The sequence below is a fragment of the Pseudophryne corroboree genome, chromosome 3 (genome assembly GCF_028390025.1).
Source record: "Pseudophryne corroboree isolate aPseCor3 chromosome 3, aPseCor3.hap2, whole genome shotgun sequence".
NCBI lineage: Eukaryota > Metazoa > Chordata > Amphibia > Anura > Myobatrachidae > Pseudophryne > Pseudophryne corroboree.
The window spans coordinates 569,644,069-569,658,441 of NC_086446.1; the positions used below are offsets into that span (position 1 = coordinate 569,644,069).

The window sequence follows — 14,373 nt, forward strand, 5'->3', positions numbered from 1 at the left end:
GCGTCTGTGGCCGCCGACGTCACTGTTGGGGGCGTGCCCAGCACCTCCGTCGGTGCTGGGCTTCCCCCAGCCCTCTCCCAATGCGTGAATGGATGCCGCGTGCATGCACACGGCATCTATACACGCCGGGAGGACAGGGAGCGGGCGGCTGTTCTAGCAGGGCGCTGCAAAAGGGGCAGGGCGGGTTTTGCCTGTTAAAAAACGGGCAGGGCGCGGCGCCCTGCTAAAACAGCCTAGAGTGAACACTAAGACGTCCTTCCAGCAGAGCTGTGATGGAAAATGGCGCCCGTGTGCTGAGGAGATAGGCTCCGCCCCCTTCTCGGCGGCCTTTTCTCCCGCTTTTTGGTGAGTTCTGGCAGGGGTTAAAATACATCCATATAGCCCTGGGGGTTATATGTGGTGTATTTATGCCAGCCAAGGTGTTTACATTGCTGCTCAGGGCGCCCCCCCCCCTAGCGCCCTGCACCCTCAGTGACCGAAGTGTGAAGTGTGCCTGAGTAACAATGGCGCACAGCTGCAGTGCTGTGCGCTACCTTGTTGAAGACTGATGTCTTCTGCCGCCGATTTTTCCGGACCTCTTCTTGCTTCTGGCTCTGTAAGGGGGCCGGCGGCGCGGCTCTGGGACCGAGCTCCGAGGCTGGGCCTGTGTTCGGTCCCTCTGGAGCTAATGGTGTCCAGTAGCCTAAGAAGCCCAATCCACTCTGCACGCAGGTGAGTTCGCTTCTTCTCCCCTTAGTCCCTCGATGCAGTGAGCCTGTTGCCAGCAGGTCTCACTGAACATAAAAAAACTAAAACTAAACTTTTCACTAAGCAGCTCAGGAGAGCCACCTAGTGTGCACCCTTCTCGTTCGGGCACAAAAATCTAACTGAGGCTTGGAGGAGGGTCATAGGGGGAGGATCCAGTGCACACCAGGTAGTTCTAAAGCTTTACTTTTGTGCCCAGTCTCCTGCGGAGCCGCTATTCCCCATGGTCCTTACGGAGTTCCCAGCATCCACTAGGACGTCAGAGAAATATATGGTGCAATACTGACTGGATAAAAGACAAATTTAATACCAAATGCACTCACATATAACAAGACATAAAAAGCTGGTGTGTGTCCAGCTTGGTGTCCTGCAATTAGATGAACCAGGAATGCCTCTGCGTCCAGACTGAAAAGGCCAGGATAATGGTCCAAAACCCGGGTAATAAGGACCAAAACACTAGGCAGACAGGGGTACCCAGGTCACACAGCAGTCCAACTCCAAGCGGCAAAGATCCAAATGCTTGAACGCGTTTTCAGTCTGTCGACCTTCCTCAGAAGCATAGGACCCATAACAAACAAACCCCCCTTAAATACCCTCCAAATGAGGGCATTACAGCCACCTGCGGCGACCACATCAGGACCGGATTCGCGTCACCAGAAGTCACTTCTGGTGACGCGAATCCGGTCCTGACACAGACACATCACGACTTCCTGTTTGTGTTCCACAGGTCTGGGACGCAAGTAGTTCTCTTCTTTGTAGTTGCTTCGCTGTCATCATACACAGAGTTTTCCATAGCAAAAAACCTCCTTGAAGCATCCATTTTGTTCATAGCTCCGCCCTCCATTTTCACGCATTTTATTTTATATCGAAGGGGATATGATTGACTACTGGAAGATACCAACCACAAGTTTCTGTGACCCCCACAAGGCTCATGGCAAGTGTCGGAACCCATGGTGGGTCTGAATTAACGGGTCTATTATAGTCTATGGGAAAATGGGTCCACTTTGTGTCCTGATATCTCTGGTTCTTGGTGTCCCAGAGACTCAGGACCAGTACCATACAAAAGAGGAGACTCTTGGCTTTCGGGGCAGACCAACCACTAGTTTATGTGACACCGCAAAGGGAAACTGCAAGCAACCGTGTGTCGGGTCCCCACCAGTTGTCCACCCAGCTTGCACGGGATGTGGGCTTTCTGGCTAGATAGAAAATACTGTACAGAGATACACTGTTGTTTGGCATCCAGGAACTTAGGGAGGAGCTTTTATCTCTCCCCATTATACTTATAAAGATATCACTTGCCGCTGTAGCCATTACAGCAGAGTACGTTACAAGCTGTTCGTGCTATTTAGTACTCAAATGCAAAATGCTGTACAGAGATACTAAGCACAGTGATTTGGCATCCAGGAACTAAGGGAGGAGGTTTTTCTCTCTCCATTATACTTAGAAAGATAACACTTGTCGCTGTACGTTACTATTTAGTACTCAATTACAAAATACTGTACAGAGACGCTAAGCACAGTGATTTGGCATCCAGGAACTTAGGGAGGAGCTTTTATCTTTCTCCATTATACTGAATACTACGGGATTTGGATGCTCACATATCCCTAACATCAATAGACCATACTGTATCTGTAACACGTTCGTTTGCATCTGTATATGCTGTACTATTTGCGTCTGCACTGTATATACTTTTATATACTGTATGACATACTGTAGCATAATGTAGCGTAATGAGACGCACCAGTAAAGTAGTTCTTACGCTGTAGTTCAGTATTGTATTTTAATGGAGACCACACGCATGCGCATTGGTGATTTTAAAAAGCGACATCTGGTGGATGATTTCAGGTATTACACTCAAATGTAACGCCAAATGCTCTGTGCGCCTCCCTACGACTAGGCGCGCCTCCTTGTACCCAGGCACGCTGCATATGCCCAATCGTGACTAATGCCTAAGCAAGCCAAGATAATGGAGGACCCATCTGTATGTTATAAAAATTCAGGGGTGCAGTTGTTAAAAATTAAAAGCCCGCTGCTGTATGCTGTAAAATATAGGGGTGCTGCTGGCCTTGTATGTTGTAAAAATTCAGAGGTGCAGTTGTTAAAAATTAAAAGCACACTGCTCTTGTTTGCTGTAATATATAGGAGTGTTGCTGTTCAAATAACATTACACTGGCCCTGTATGTTGTCAAAATTCAGAGGTGCAGTTGATAAAAATTAAAAGCACACTGCTGTATACTGTAACATATAGGGGTGCTGCTGGCTTGTATGTTGTAAAAATTCAGAGGTGCAGTAGTTAAAAATAAAAAACATACTGCTCTTGTATGCTGTAAAATATAGGGGTGTTGCTGTTCAAATAACATTACACTAGCCCTGTATGTTGTAAAAATTCAGGGGTGCAGCGAAAATCAATGTACACTGGCCCTGTCTTGTATGCTGTAGTGATTCTAGGGTGCAGTGAAAATCAATGTACACTAGCCCTGTCTTGTATGCTGTAATTACTCTAGGGTGCAGTGAAAATCAATGTACACTGGCCCTGTCTTGTATGCTGTAATTATTCTAGGGTACAGTGAAAATCAATGTACACTGGCCCTGTCTTGTATGCTGTAATTATTCTAGGGTGCAGTGAAAATCAATGTACACCAGCCCTGTCTTTTATGATGTAAAATTACAGGGGTGTTGTGAAAATACTGGGGTGCTGGCACTGTCTGCGGTTTCAATGTCTAGGCCTGACCTTCACTACACTGTATGGGAAGAGGAGGCTCCTACCACCATTTGTACGCCCTCTGCAAGTGCTGGGAGGAGCACCGCCAGTCCAGTTGCTGATATTGAGATTGGGGATGTCACTGTAGAAGTACACCAGGATGAGGAGTATATGGGTGTAGCTGGTGCTGCGGAGGAAGCTGACGATGAGGATTCTGATGGTGATGTGGTTTGTTTAATAAGGCACCAGTGGAGACAGTTGTTGGCCATGGGATGAAAAAGCCCATTGTCATGCCTGTGCAAAATACCAATAAAGCCACCTCTTCAGTGTGGAATTATTTCTCCACAAATCCGGAAAACAGGTGTCAAGCCATCTGTTGCCTTTGTCAATCCATAATAAGTAGGGGTAAGAACGTTAACCACCTAGGAACATCCTCCCTTATACGTCACCTGCAGCGCATTCATCATAAGTTGTCAAGTTCAGAAACTTTCGGTAATAGCGTAAGCAGTCCACTGATACCTAAATGATTTGGTTTTGTTTGAATATTATTTCTCTGTGAGGATGAGGATGTAAACACTGAAGGGGGATCTGAGGATGAGGACGACATCTTGCCACTGTAGAGCCAGTTTGTGGAAGAAGAGAGTAATTGCTTCTTTTTTGGTGGGGGCCCAAACAAACCAATCATTTCAGCCACAGTCGTGTCGCTGAAATGATTGGTTTGTTAAAGTGTGCATGTCCTGTTTATACAACATAATGGTGGGTGGGAGGTCCCAAGGACAATTCCATCTTGCACCTCTTTTTTTCTTTGCATTATGTGCTCTTTGGGGCCTAGTTTTTAAAACTGCCATCCTGTCTGCCACTGCAGTGCCACTCCTAGATGGGCCAGGTGTTTGTGCTGCCCATATGTGTTGCTTAGCTTTGTCATCCAGCGACCTCACTGCTACTCTTTTTTTTTCTTTGCATTATGTGCTTTTTGGGGCCTAGGGCCTAATTCAGAGTTGATCGCAGCCAAATTTGTTAGCAGTTGGGAAAACCATGTGAACTGACAGTGGCGCACCCAGGGGGGGTTTCCGAGCACCCAGAAACCCCCCTCCACCAAAAACAATGTTTTTTTTTTTTTTTTTGCTGCATGAGTATTATTAATGGCTGTCTATCGTCCTCTGCAGCCTGCTGTCATCCTGGTGGCACTTGTAAGTACTTAATAAAAGTTTACTTTATTTTAATTATAGTACATACTGTATATATCCATGTGCATGCATATATATACACATGTATATACATATACATACATACATACATACATACATACAAACACACACACACATATGATATATATACATGTGTATATATACGTGTACTCTGTGTGTGTGTGTGTGTGTGTGTGTGTGTGTGTGTGTGTGTGTGTGTATATATATATATATATATATATATCCAATGAATCCACACTCACTGCTGCAAATTACATCATGGACGGTGCTCCATAAAGGGCTCACAAATAGTCCAAAATATATCCAAGAAGAGTACAGGCACTCACCACTTCCTTGATGATAATGAATTTATTATACCTCACAGGTGTATCTCACATAGAGATGAACAACAGCATGTCAGCAAAAATGTCGACGTTTCGGCTCCACCCGAGCCTTTGTCAAGACAGACAAAATCACATCAGGTTAACACCCAGCAGCCTGATGTGATTTTGTCTGTCTTGACAAAGGCTCGGATGGATCCGAAACGTCGACATTTTTGCTGACATGCTGTCGTTCCTCTCTATCTGAGATACACCTGTGAGGTATAATAAATTCATTATCATCAAGGAAGTGGTGAGTGCCTGTACTCTTCTTGGATATATATGTGTGTGTGTGTGTGTGTGTGTGTGTGTGTGTGTGTGTGTGTGTGTGTGTGTGTGTGTGTGTGTGTGTGTGTGTATGCATGTTTAATATGCTATGTATATCTGTATGTATGTATATATATATATATGTGTATATACGGTGTATATATATATATATATATATGTGTGTAGATATGTGTGTATGTATATATATATATATATATATATATACACACAGACATACTAGTTTTACGGACCCAGCATATACTGGGTCACCTCAGTCCCCACCCCCGTGATTGGCTCCACCCAGTTCTGGAAACCCCCCCATGCAAATCCTGCATTTGCCACTGACTGAAGGGGGGGGGGGGAGCATAGATAACATGTGCAGAGAGAGTTAGATTTGGGTGTGGTGTGTTCAAACTGAAATCTAAATTGCAGTGTAAAAATAAAGCAGCGAGTATTTACCCTGCACAGCAACAAAATAACTCACCCAAATCTAACTCACTCTGCACACGTTATATCTGCCTCCCCTGCAGTGCACATGGGCCCTCATTCCGAGTTGTTCGCTCGTTCTTTTTCATCGCATCGCAGTGAAAATCCGCTTAGTACGCATGCGCAATGTTCGCACTGCGACTGCGCCAAGTAACTTTACTATGAAGAAAGTATTTTTACTCACGGCTTTTTCTTCGCTCCGGCGATCGTAATGTGATTGACAGGAAATGGGTGTTACTGGGCGGAAACACGGCGTTTCAGGGGCGTGTGGCTGAAAACGCTACCGTTTCCGGAAAAAACGCAGGAGTGGCCGGAGAAACGGTGGGAGTGCCTGGGCGAACGCTGGGTGTGTTTGTGACGTCAACCAGGAACGACAAGCACTGAAATGATCGCACAGGCAGAGTAAGTCTGGAGCTACTCTGAAACTGCTAAGTAGTTAGTAATCGCAATATTGCGAATACATCGGTCGCAATTTTAAGAAGCTAAGATTCACTCCCAGTAGGCGGCGGCTTAGCGTGTGTAACTCTGCTAAATTCGCCTTGCGACCGATCAACTCGGAATGAGGGCCATGGTTTTGCCCAACTGCTAACAAATTTGCTGCTGCGATCAACTCTGAATTAGCCCCTTAGTTTTTAAAACTGCCATCCTGTCTGCCACTGCAGTGCCACTCCTAGACGGGCCAGGTGTTTGTGCCACACATGTGTCACTTAGCTTAGTCATCCAGCCACCTCTGTGCAACGTTTTGGTCTACAAACAATATTGAGAGGTGTGAGGTGTTCAGAATAGACCTGGAAATGAGTGGAAATTAATGGTATTGAGGTTAATAATACCATAGGATCAAAATTACCCCCAAATTCTATGATTTTAGCTGTTTTTATGTTTTGTTTTTTTCATAAATCATCCAGATCCAAAACCAAAACCAAAACCCGAAAGGGTGGTTTTCGCATAACCAATCCAGATCCAAAACACGATCGGGGATCCATATCCAAAACACAAAACCCGAAAACTGTCCGCCGCACATCTCTAATTAACATTCTGCATAAGTTGTGTGTATACTGAATAGTGGGCCTGCTTTACATCATACTTGCCTACTTTTGAAAAAGCATTTCAGGGAGATTGTGAAAGTAACACCTATCAGCGCAGACGTGTACTGCTACATCTGAGAGGCCTGTCATGAAAATGACTTAGGGTGTGTACACACGGTACGATTTTTTCTTCCGATTCTGACTATATGGGCCCTCATTCCGAGTCGTTCGCTCGGTATTTTTCATCGCATCGCAATGAAAATCCGCTTAGTACGCATGCGCAATATTCGCACTGCGACTGCGCCAAGTAATTTAACAATGAAGATAGTATTTTTACTCACGGCTTTTTCATCGCTCCGGCGATCGTAATGTGATTGACAGGAAATGGGTGTTACTGGGCGGAAACACGGCGTTTTATGGGCGTGTGGATGAAAACGCTACCGTTTCCGGAAAAAACGCAGGAGTGGCTGGAGAAACGGGGGAGTGTCTGGGCGAACGCTGGGTGTGTTTGTGACGTCAAACCAGGAACGACAAGCACTGAACTGATCGCACAGGCAGAGTAAGGTTGAAGTTACTCAGAAACTGCAAAGTAGTGTGTAATCGCAATATTGCGAATACATCGGTCGCAATTTTAAGAAGCTAAGATACACTCCCAGTAGGCGTAGGCTTAGCCTGTGTAACTCTGCTAAATTCGCCTTGCGACCGATCAACTCGGAATGAGGGCCATAGTCAGAATCGGAAGAAAAGATAGTGCAGATCGCAAGGTGAAAGTCACCTTGCGATCCTTATCCGATCCCGATGCGCGTCCCCGCCAGGTCGGCATCGCAAGAAAAGATAGACCGAGCTGGCAAGTCAATCCTTGCTAGATCGGTGTCCTATCTAGTTCATATCGCAAGTGTTTCTAGTACCTTGCGATATGAGCTTGCGATGCCGATCAGCGTCATGTGGCCACTCCCCGCCGGTCCATTCTCTTCACAGCGCGGAGGAAGAAAGAAGCAGCAGCAGCGGCAGCACGTGGAGGAGAAAATCCAAGGAGACGTAAGTATATCCAGCGGGGTTGGGGGGCAGCACTGGGGGGCACCATAGGGGGACATATCTGGCACCGCAGGGGGACATATCTGGCACCGGGGTGGGGACATATCTGGCACCGCAGGGGGACATATCTGGCACCGGGGGGGGGCATATCTGGCACCGGGGGGGGGGACATATCTGGCACCATAGGGGGACATATCTGGCACTGTGGGGCAATGTATACTGGCACTGGGGGGGAGGGCATATCTGGCACTGTGGGGCAATGTAATCTGGCACTGGGGGTCATATCTGGCACTGTGGGGCAATGTAACCTGGCACTGGGGGTCATATCTGGCACTGTGGGGCAAAACTGGCACTGGGGGGGGGGCATATATGGCACTGTGGGACAATGTTTACTGGCACTGGGGGGGGGCATATCTGGCACTGTGGGGCAATGTAACCTGGCACTGAGGGGCATATCTGGCACCGTGGGGCAATGTATACTGGCACTGGGGGGGCATATCTGGCACTGTGGGGCAATGTAACCTGGCACTGAGGGGCATATCTGGCACCGTGGGGCAATGTATACTGGCACTAGGGGGGGCATATCTGGCACTGTGGGGCAATGTAACCTGGCACTGAGGGGCATATCTGGCACCGTGGGGCAATGTATACTGGCACTGGGGGGGCATATCTGGCACTGTGGGGCAATGTAACCTGGCACTGAGGGGCATATCTGGCACCGTGGGGCAATGTATACTGGCACTAGGGGGGGCATATCTGGCACTGTGGGGCAATGTATACTGGCACTGGGGGGGCATATCTGGCACTGTGGGGCAATGTAACCTGGCACTGAGGGGCATATCTGGCACCGTGGGGCAATGTATACTGGCACTGGGGGGGGGCATATCTGGCACTGTGGGGCAATGTATACTGGCACTGGGGGGGCATATCTGGCACTGTGGGGCAATGTAACCTGGCACTGAGGGGCATATCTGGCACCGTGGGGCAATGTATACTGGCACTGGGGGGGCAATGTATCTGGCACTAGGGGGGCACCGTATCTGGCAGTGTGGGGCTTTTTTTCTGGCACTGAGGGGCACCGTATCTGGCACTGGGGGTCATATCTGGCACTGTGGGGCAATGTATACTGGCACTAAGGGGGGCATATCTGGCACTGTGGGGCAACGTAACCTGGCACTGGGGGGGGCATATCTGGCACTGTGGGGCAATGTATACTGGCACTGGGGGGGGGCATATCTGGCACTGTGGGGCAATGTAACCTGGCACTGAGGGGCATATCTGGCACCGTGGGGCAATGTATACTGGCACTGGGGGGGGCATATCTGGCACTGTGGGGCAATGTAACCTGGCACTGAGGGGCATATCTGGCACCGTGGGGCAATGTATACTGGCACTAGGGGGGGCATATCTGGCACTGTGGGGCAATGTAACCTGGCACTGAGGGGCATATCTGGCACCGTGGGGCAATGTATACTGGCACTGGGGGGGCAATGTATCTGGCACTAGGGGGGCACCGTATCTGGCAGTGTGGGGCTTTTTTTCTGGCACTGAGGGGCACCGTATCTGGCACTGGGGGTCATATCTGGCACTGTGGGGCAATGTATACTGGCACTAGGGGGGGCATATCTGGCACTGTGGGGCAACGTAACCTGGCACTGGGGGGGGCATATCTGGCACTGTGGGGCAATGTATACTGGCACTGGGGGGGGGCATATCTGGCACTGTGGGCCAATGTATACTGGCACTGGGGGGGCAATGTATCTGGCACTAGGGGGGCACCGTATCTGGCAGTGTGGGGCTTTTTTTCTGGCACTGAGGGGCACCGTATCTGGCACTATGGGGCAATTTTTCTGGCACTGGGGTGCACCGTATCTGGCACTGGGGGGGCACCGTATCTGGCACTGTGGGGCAATGTATCTGGCACTAGGGGAGCAATGTATCTGGCACTGGGGGGGCTCTCCCACATGCGGCTCTCCCCCCTCCTCCGCCGGCTCCGTCCTCCCACTGACAGGAGCAGCGGCATGGCCCTGCAGTGTATGCGGCTCTCCCCAGCAGCAGCAGGTTAGTCTCTCTCCCTCTCTCTCTCTCTCTCCTGTGGTTGTGTTAAGTTTTTTTTTTTTTTTACAGGTACCCCTACCCTATTGGATTCTACTGGACAAGTGGACGTGACCGGCGTGGGATGTAGGTAAGTAATCTGTCTCTCATTTTTACAGGTACCCTATTGGATTCTACTGGACAAGTGGACGTGACCGGCGTGGGATGTAGGTAAGTATGTGTGAGTGTGTAAGTGTGTTTTAATAAATTTTTACTGTCACGGTGTGCGAGTTGTGTTTTTATTTGGGTATTTTTTGTTGTTGTAGACCTACAGGTACCAGCGACCCCGTTATTTCCCTGCATGCTGGTACTTGAGGTTCTCCAAGTACCAGCAAGCGGGGGAGGCTTGCTGGGCCTTGTAGTTCCACAACAAAAGACAATATTCTCTTCTTTAAACACATGACTATCAGCCTCCCATCCACCGCCCACGGATGGGGGGGACAGCCTCGGGCTTCACCCCTGGTCCTTGGGTGCCTGGAGGGGGGGTGACCCCTTGATTTAAGGGGTCCCCACTCCTCCAGGGAACCCCGGCCAGGGGTGACTAGTTTGGGGGGTAATGCCACGGCCGCAGGGACCTCCATAAATGTGTCCCCCGGCTGTGGCATTATGTCCCTGGCTAGTGGAGCCCGGTGCTGGTTTTAAAAATACGGGGGACCCCTACATCTTTTGTCCCCCATATTTTTGGAACCAGGACCGGACTAAGAGCCCGGTGCTGGTTGTCGAAATACGGGGAACCTCTGTCCATTTTTTTCCCAGTATTTAAACAACCAGGACTGGCTCAAAGAGCCCGAGGCTGGTTATACTTAGGAGGGGGGACCCCACGCATTTTTTTTTTACTTTTTTAACACATTCAGACCCTTCTCCATTAAGTTAATGGAAGCCCTGGACAACAACATTGAATTCATGTCCTCCTCCCACTCCCTTCCCAATCAGTAATTATTATTTATTCTATAAAAATGTACAATATATTACTAGTATGATGAGTCGGCAGGCCTGGAGATGCAAATTAGTGGCAGAGGGCTGGGTGAGTTGATGGTGGGCGCACATCGGCTCATAGGCAGTAGTGGGCATTGGCTCGGCAGCGGTAGGGGTCATCGGCAGGATTCGGTGAACATTATGGCTGTAGTGCCTCACTAGCCACTGACCTCACCGCACGCCACTGGTAAAAAGTGGACTCTTACCTGCCGTGATGTATAAAATGGGGACAATTGCCTGCAGTAATGTATAAAATGGGCATTCTGCCCTGATGTATAAAATGGGGACACGTGCCTGCTATAATGTGTAAAAAGGGGGACACTTGCCTGCAGTAATGTATAAAATGTGGACTCTTGCCTGCCATAATGTGGGGGTTTAATGTATCAAGGGCATTGCGGAGTGTGGCATAATATGGTGCAGGGGGCATTACTGTGTGGGGCTTAAGATGGTTGAATTTTTATTTCCCTATGGTGGGCGTGATCTGTTGGTACACGGTCAAATACTGGGGTTTGAGGTAGTCTTTTCAGATGAGGCACGCCCATTAAAATGAGGCCAGCACATTTAAATAATGAGGACACGCCCCCTTGCCGGGGGGATGCTGGCGACACATTAAGGGATGCATTTTTGGGGTAGATAGATATATATAGAGAGATATATATATATATATATATATATATAGAGATAGATATATATATATATATAGATAGATAGATATAGATAGATATATAGATAGATAGATAGATAGATAGATATAGATATATATATAGATAGATAGATAGATAGATAGATAGATAGATAGTATTTTTAGACTTTTTGTATGTGACGGTTGTATTTTGTCGGCTAATTGTGTTATTTTATTTTCAACCAGCAATGTCATCTGAGGAGTACCGCCAATTCTGGTCAGGATTCATTGATCTGTACCGGCAGAACGAGTGCCTGTGGCGTGTCAGAAGCCCGGACTATGCCAACAGAATCAAGCGGAATCGGGCATATCAGCAGCTTATTGAGTACAGTAGAGGCAAAAACTCTGATGTTGATGTCAATTGGGTGAAGAAAAAAATTTCAAATTTCCGAACAGTGTTCGTGAAGGATCGCAAGAAGGTGCAAGATTCACAGCGATCCGGAGCCGGGACTGATGAGGTCTATAAACCGACGCTGTGGTACTATGACCAAATTCAGTTCATTATAGAGCAAGAGGCGCGGGTAAGGTCACGGGACGCTCTAGATCCAGAGTCTCCAGTTCTTGTCGAAGAGGAGGCCCAGGAGAGTCTGGATCTGGTAAGTACACACACATTTGTTTCATATGCCACCCACCAATTTTGACATAGACCTAATTTTTGTTTTTCTTATATTGCAGGATGCTACCCCGGAGCTGGAGGTGGAGCCTACCACAGGCCAAGGGGCAGAAGTGGAGGAGCCGGTAGCGGAGCCGGTGGCACCCCCACAGGCGCGCCCAGGAAGACCGAGGCGCACGGCAAGGAGGACCACTTCTTCACCCTATAGCACCCCCTCTGGCTCCCAGCAGTTTTTTCAACGCGCTGAGGAGGTTTTGCATAGGCCCCCGGATGCCGAACAACAATTTGGCAATTTTATTGCATCGGAAATGCGCCTGATGACGGATGATCAAAAATTCATCGTCCAACGGTTAGTCAATGAGACTGTCTCACGCGGCAGGCGCCAAACACTGGTGTCGGCGTGTGAGATAGTGCCAACTGACCCTTGGTATCACCCAAATTTGTCCCGTCCCCCCTTCCCAAACAACCCCCCCATGGAGCATGCGCCGGTAAACCCCCCTCAGCAACCGTATTTTTTTCCGTCGGGAGCCACACAGCCCAGCCCCTCCCCCCAATCTAGCACCTCGTCCAGTGGCATGTACTCTGACATGCAGAGTACACAGTCCTCTGTGCTGGGCGACCCACGCTTTTTTCATTTATAATTAGTTTTTTGGACCCGGTTTTTTAGTTTTGTTTGAAAAATCTGCTGGTGACCTTATCCTACGCTCTTGCTCAAAGTGAACTGTATTGAGGTCATTAGTACTGCAGCGTCGGTTTTGTGTCCTCACTGTCCCGGACTACGGATCGTTGTGAAGACTGCACTTCTTGTGTTCCTTCAAGACTGTTTGAAAATTTGATGATGTTCTTCACCCAAGGCAAAATTGCACTGTTTACCTCTACTGTACTCGGATTTGCCCGTTTCCTGTTCTGTTGGCATAGTCCCTGTCCAAAGGCACTCGTTCTCATGGTACAGCTTATGAATCCTGGCCAGAGTTGGCGTTGGCATTTAATATTTTTATAAAGTTTACGAAAAAACAAACTGTGTGGTGTATTTTTAAAAAAATGTAAAGGGGCTTATATTGTGTTATCGGCAGGTAGTAAAAACGCCCTGTAGCATTTTTAGGTGGGGGGGGTGTTTTTTTTTTTTTTGGGGGGGGGGGGGGGGTGGATGGGAGTTGAGTGTTGCTGAGGTGGGGGTGGGGGGGATACTGCCGAAAACCACATCTTTTTTATGTTTTTTTGGGGTCATGTTTTATTAGAGACTAATTCAGACCTGATCGTAGCCCTGCATAATTTTGCAGGTCTACGATCAGGCACACTGACATGCAGGGGGCCGCCATGCACAGGGCTAGTCTGCCCCGCATGTCAGGCCCACATAAGTGCAAAAGCATCATACAGCTGCAATGCTTTTGCACTTCAGTAGTAACTCCCAGCCAGCACAACTTTTGCGTGCTAGGCGGGAGCTACTAGTCGTTGGCCGGGTCACAGCGCCACGCTGCTGCAGCCTGCCCCCCCGCACAGTCTGGCCACGGCTGCGTTGGGCGGACCGCGCCCACAAAACGGCAGCCAAACGCCGCCGTGCCGCCCCCTCCCGCCTCAGCCTGTCAATCAGGCAGAGGTGATCTCAAGGCCACGACAGCTGTCGGCAATTCTGCGTACTTCTGACCTGATCGCTGAGAACTGCAGCAAGCAATCAGGTCAGAATGACCCCCTTACTCAGAAGCATACACAGACCAGTAAGATCCGTGCATGCTTCTGTGTAAAAATGTTAAGTGTTAAAAAAAAAAATTATGTGCAGGTCCCCCCAAAAAACACAACCAGCCTCAGGCTCTTTGAGCCGGTCCTGGTTTCAAAAATATGAGGGAAAAATGGAGTAGGGGTCCCCCATATTTAAACAACCAGCACCGGGCTCTTGGTCCGGTCCTGGTTCCAAAAATACGGGGGACAAAGAGTAGGGGTCCCCCATATTTTTGAAACCAGCACCGGGCTCCACTAGCCAGGGAGGTGATGCCGCAGCCGGGGGACACTTTTATACAGGTCCCTGCGGCCGCAGCATCACACACCCCCAACTAGTCACCCCTGGCCGGGGTTCCCTGGGGGGTTGGGGACCCATTAAATAAAGCCCCCCCCCCACCTCCAGGCACCCAAGGGCCAGAGGTGAAGCCCGAGGCTGTCCCCAGCACCCCTGGGCGGTGGGTGCCGGGC

At 48.9% G+C, this 14,373-nt stretch overlaps 1 protein-coding gene across 1 annotated transcript; it reads left to right on the top strand.

Annotated features, from left to right (window-relative positions):
* The first annotated feature begins 11,764 nt into the window (after positions 1-11,764).
* Positions 11,765-13,175, top strand: LOC135058027 (uncharacterized). The gene is made up of 2 exons (XM_063963680.1): positions 11,765-12,172; positions 12,252-13,175. The coding sequence occupies exons 1-2, from the start codon at positions 11,765-11,767 to the stop codon at positions 12,828-12,830; spliced, it is 987 nt and encodes a 328-aa protein (XP_063819750.1). The 3' UTR covers positions 12,831-13,175.
* Positions 13,176-14,373: the final 1,198 nt, after the last annotated feature.